The sequence below is a fragment of the Pseudoliparis swirei genome, chromosome 9 (genome assembly GCF_029220125.1).
Source record: "Pseudoliparis swirei isolate HS2019 ecotype Mariana Trench chromosome 9, NWPU_hadal_v1, whole genome shotgun sequence".
NCBI lineage: Eukaryota > Metazoa > Chordata > Actinopteri > Perciformes > Liparidae > Pseudoliparis > Pseudoliparis swirei.
The window spans coordinates 27,589,737-27,594,736 of record NC_079396.1 but is presented as its reverse complement, the minus strand read 5'-3'; the positions used below and the strand labels follow the sequence as shown (position 1 = coordinate 27,594,736).

General features: G+C 49.0%; 1 protein-coding gene across 1 annotated transcript in view; it reads left to right on the top strand.

The window, feature by feature from the left end:
* nkain4 (sodium/potassium transporting ATPase interacting 4) overlaps nt 1–5,000 on the top strand; it is a 37,642-nt gene that overhangs the window by 21,370 nt on the left and 11,272 nt on the right. The window contains exon 3 of the mRNA XM_056422561.1: nt 1,323–1,403. Within this exon, the coding sequence (XP_056278536.1) occupies nt 1,323–1,403 (81 nt within the window). The remainder of the gene's footprint in view (nt 1–1,322; nt 1,404–5,000) is intronic.

Genomic DNA, 5,000 nt, shown 5'->3' with positions numbered 1-5,000 from the left:
GTCATGTGGTCTGTGTGTGTGTGTGTGTGTGGTCTCTGTGGGTGTGTGTGTGTGTGTCATGTGGTCTCTGTGTGTGTGTGTCATGTGGTCTGTGTGTGTGTGTGTGTCATGTGGTCTGTGTGTGTGTGTGTGTGTGTGTGTGGTCTCTGTGGGTGTGTGTGTGTGTCATGTGGTCTCTATGTGTGTGTGTCATGTGGTCTGTGTGTGTGTGTGGTCTCTGTGGGTGTGTGTGTGTGTGTCATGTGATCTCTGTGTGTGTGTGTCATGTGGTCTGTGTGTGTGTGTGTGTCATGTGGTCTGTGTGTGTGTGTGTGTGTGGTCTCTGTGGGTGTGTGTGTGTGTCATCTCTGTGTGTGTGTGTCATGTGGTCTGTGTGTGTGTGTGTCATGTGGTCTGTGTGTGTGTGTGTGTGGTCTCTGTGGGTCTGTGTGTGTGTGTGTGTGGTCTCTGTGGGTGTGTGTGTGTGTGTGTCATGTGGTCTCTGTGTGTGTGTGTGTGTGTCATGTGGTCTGTGTGTGTGTGTGTGTGTCATGTGGTCTGTGTGTGTGTGTGTGTGTGGTCTCTGTGGGTGTGTGTGTGTGTCATGTGGTCTCTGTGTGTGTGTGTGTCATGTGGTCTGTGTGTGTGTGTGTGTCATGTGGTCTGTGTGTGTGTGTGTCATGTGGTCTGTGTGTGTGTGTGTGTGTCATGTGGTCTCTGTGGGTGTGTGTGTGTGTCATGTGGTCTGTGTGTGTGTGTGTGTCATGTGGTCTCTGTGGGTGTGTGTGTGTGTCATGTGGTCTGTGTGTGTGTGTGTGTGTCATGTGGTCTGTGTGTGTGTGTGTGTGGTCTCTGTGGGTGTGTGTGTGTGTGTCATGTGGTCTCTGTGTGTGTGTGTGTGTGTCATGTGGTCTCTGTGTGTGTGTGTGTCATGTGGTCTGTGTGTGTGTGTGTGTCATGTGGTCTGTGTGTGTGTGTGTGTGTGGTCTCTGTGGGTGTGTGTGTGTGTGTCATGTGGTCTCTGTGTGTGTGTGTGTGTGTCATGTGGGCTCTGTGTGTGTGTGTGTGTGTGTCATGTGGTCTCTGTGTGTGTGTGTGTCATGTGGTCTCTGTGTGTGTGTGTGTGTGTCATGTGGTCTCTGTGTGTGTGTGTGTGTGTCATGTGGTCTCTGTGTGTGTGTGTGTCATGTGGTCTCTGTGTGTGTGTGTGTGTCATTGTGGTCTCTGTGTGTGTGTGTGTGTGTGTCATTGTGGTCTCTGTGTGTGTGTGTGTGTGTCTGTGGTCTCTGTGTGTGTGTGTGTGTCTGTCATGTGGTCTCTGTGTGTGTGTGTGTGTCCTCCAGTACGCGCTGTGGGTCGCTCTGTGGGTCGCCTGGAACGTCTTCATCGTCTGCTTCTACCTGGACGTAGGAGGCCTGGCCAAGGTGAGGAGCTGTGGTCGAGAGCTGTCAATCACCTGGTAGCCCCGCCCCTAAAGTATAAATGATGACATCATGCTGTATAGAAGAAGACTTGAAACTAGAGACTGAGACATAAACTCATGTTTTTTATGTTTACTGAGGGAATACATCAAGAGAAGTAGAGTCACTATAGGGACTTCTATATAACCAGAGTCACCCCCTGGTGGTCAGGAGAGAGAATGCAGCTTTAACACATGAAGCATATACTTCTATACAACCAGAGGAGTCAGTGCTATAACCATCAGATCCAGCTCTGGCGATGTTCAATCAGCCACATGAGCCCCGACCAATCAACAGCCCGAGAACCTTCAGAACATGGTTCTCTAAGGCAGTGGTTCTCAAATGGGGGTCCGCGTACCCCTGGGGGTACGTGAAGGCACTCCAGGGGGTACGTGAGATTTTTTAAAAATCTATTTAAAATTAGCATCCATTCAAAAGTGTGCGCGGCTGAGCGATGCGCGCGCTGGCATCGGAGCTCTACCGCCCGCGAGCCGAGAAGAGTTGTTGAGAGGGGGGGGGGACTTTTCTTTCGTCCCGATGTGCGCGCACACGCCGGCATCGGAGCTCTGCGGTGACGCGCGAGACGGAGATCGGAGTCGTGTTAACGCGACACTAGAGACAGAATGACATGTAGAGACGACCAACAACAGACGTATTGGAAGCTCATTCTGCGCATGCGTTAAATGCGTTACAATTGTTTTACTAATTAATCCTGTAATTTAATCATAAGGCGTTATTTTTCACAGCACTAATAAATATTCAATAAAACACAAGTGTAAGTTCATAAACTGAATTGTATATTAAGTAGGCAATTTAATTAAATTATCCTAAAAACCCAGAGTCTCCCCCATATCACGATGGTTTGACCCAACGTGGCACACGCTAACGGTCATGACCCGTCTATCACTGCCGGCTTTTAAACTCAAATCATGAAGTCGTGGTTGAAGCGTAGCAGCAATGCTGCTGAAAACACGGAGGGACAAGTGCCAAAGAAGGCCAAACCAGAGCCGGCAGAATCCCGTCAGTTTTCAGAAGACTATGTTTTAATGGGATTTACGTCCACGAGTTGCAACCCACCCAAGCCTTTGTGTTTCTTCTGTGGGGAGAGGTTAGCCAACAGTAGCATGAAGCCAGCCCATCTTGAGCGCCATCTCAAGACAAAACATGCAAATTACGCTGGTAAGCCACCTGCATTTTTCAAGAGGAAACTCTCTGAATTCCGGTCATCTCAAGAAACGATGCGTAAAGCCTCCACGACATCAGCCGAAGTCCTGGAGGCATCTTATGCGGTGTCTTTGCTCATAGCTAAAGCCAAGAAACCATACACCAGAGCCGAAGACCTGCTCCTTCCTGCCGCTGTTGTGCTGGCTGAGACCATGCTAGACAAAAACGCAGCGGAGAAGTTACAGACTGGGCCTTCGTCAAATGACTCTGTCTGCCGCAGAATAGACAAAATGGGAACAGACATCGTCGAGCAAGTTGTGGGGGAAATTAGCGACTCTTTTTCACTCCAGCTGGATGAATCCACAGATGTCAGTGGAAATGCACAACTTGTTGCTTTTGTAAGATACATCGATACTGACGACATTTATGAGCACATTCTATTCTGCAAAACGTTGGAGGGAAGAACAACAGGAGAGGACATTGTTGTTGTTAACAGCTTCTTCTGTGAAAACGGCATGAGCTGGAAATCCTGCCGCAGCATCTGCACCGACGCAGCGGCCTCAATGACGGGCAGCGCGAGAGGACTCATAGCGCGCATTAAAAAAGAAAACCCCGATATGAAGTGGACTCACTGTGTCATACACAGGGAAGCGTTGGCGTGCAAGAAAATGAGCCCTGTGTTACATGACGTTTTGAACGACAGCGTCAAGGTGATCAACTTCATAAAGTCAAGGCCACGCAATGCACGCCTGTTTCGCCGCCTCTGTGAAGACATGGGAGCTGAACACACAACACTGCTGCTGCACACAGAAGTACGCTGGCTCTCTCGAGGGAGAATACTCAACCGGCTGTTGGAATTACGATCTGAAGTACACACCTTTCTGATCGAGCACAGGTCTCCCCATGCCACCTTGTTCCAGGACACAGACTGGCTTGCAAAGCTGTGCTATCTGGCAGATATATTCAGCAAACTGAACGAACTGAATGTGTCTCTGCAGGGCAAGGAGACCAGCATTTTAAACCTGTATGACAAGGTGGGTGGCTTCCTGAAGAAAGCAGAGCTGTGGAGAAGGTCCTCTGTAGAGGGAGATTACACCTGCTTTCCCCAGGTGGATGCTTTTCTCTCCCGTGAGGATGTGGACAGAGCTCCAGTCAAGTCGGTCATCGTGGGACATTTGACCAACGTGATTCAAGATTTTCATTCCTACTTTCCTGACATGGAGGATAAATCTGTTCAGCTGGATTGGGTGAGAAACCCATTTCTCTTGTCTGAAGCAAACAGAAGCTACCTGTCACTTATCAGGAGAAACTCCTGGAAGTGTCATCTGACAGTGGCCTCCAGATGAAGTTTGCCACATCCACACTCACACAGTTTTGGGTGTGTGTGAAGCAGGAGCACCCTGACCTGGGACAGAAAGCTTTGGAGCAGCTACTGCCCTTTGCCTCCACATATTTATGTGAGGCCTCCTTCTCCGCAATGACTGTGATAAAAACAAAGCAAAGAAACAGACTGTGCCTGGAGAAGAGCTTCATCACAGCAGTGGCCTCGCTGCCACCAAGACTGACAAAGATCCTCAGTGAAGCACAAGTTTCTCATTAACATGTAAACGCTAAAGCATTCAGTTTAATGCAATGTTCATTGTTGACAGTTTAATAAATCCGACACTGATGGCACAGTGCTGTGTATTACTACTTTTTTTTTTACCAACGATTATTTGCGCTGGTTAGGGGGTACTTGGCTGAAGAAAGTATTTCACAGAGGGTACATCACTGAAAAAAGGTTGAGAACCACTGCTCTAAGGCACCATATCTGGTTCCACAGAGAACCTTCAGAACATGGTTCTTTAAGGCACCATATCTGGTTCCACAGAGAACCTTCAGAACATGGTTCTTTAAGGCACCATATCTGGTTCCACAGAGAACCTTTCGAAGAACTTTTAAAGAACCCTTCAAGAACCCTTCAAGAACCGTCATGTTTTTCTGTGTGATCCATTCGTAACATGTTGGAGGGGCTAAGGACCAATAGGAGGGGATGGAGCATGTGGCTACGAGGGCCTTGTCTCACACACACATCACACACACTCACACACACACACACACTCACACACACACACACACACACACGGTCAAGGCTACAGAATTAGCTGACTCAATTTTCTGATCAAATATGTTGGGGACCTTTCAGGAAGCTGTGTTCCGAGTCGTGCATGCGTTGAATGGTGTGTGTGTGTGTGTGTGTGTGTACGTGTGTGTGTAGGTGTGTGTGTGTGTGTGCACCATTAGCCGGCTCTCCTCCTGGCCACCATATGCAGAGCCGGGAGCCCAGACCGGCTCCATCTGCTGGGTTAATGCCCGGCCTCGGCCCCCGAGCAGCTGGCCCCTACAAGCCTCATTATT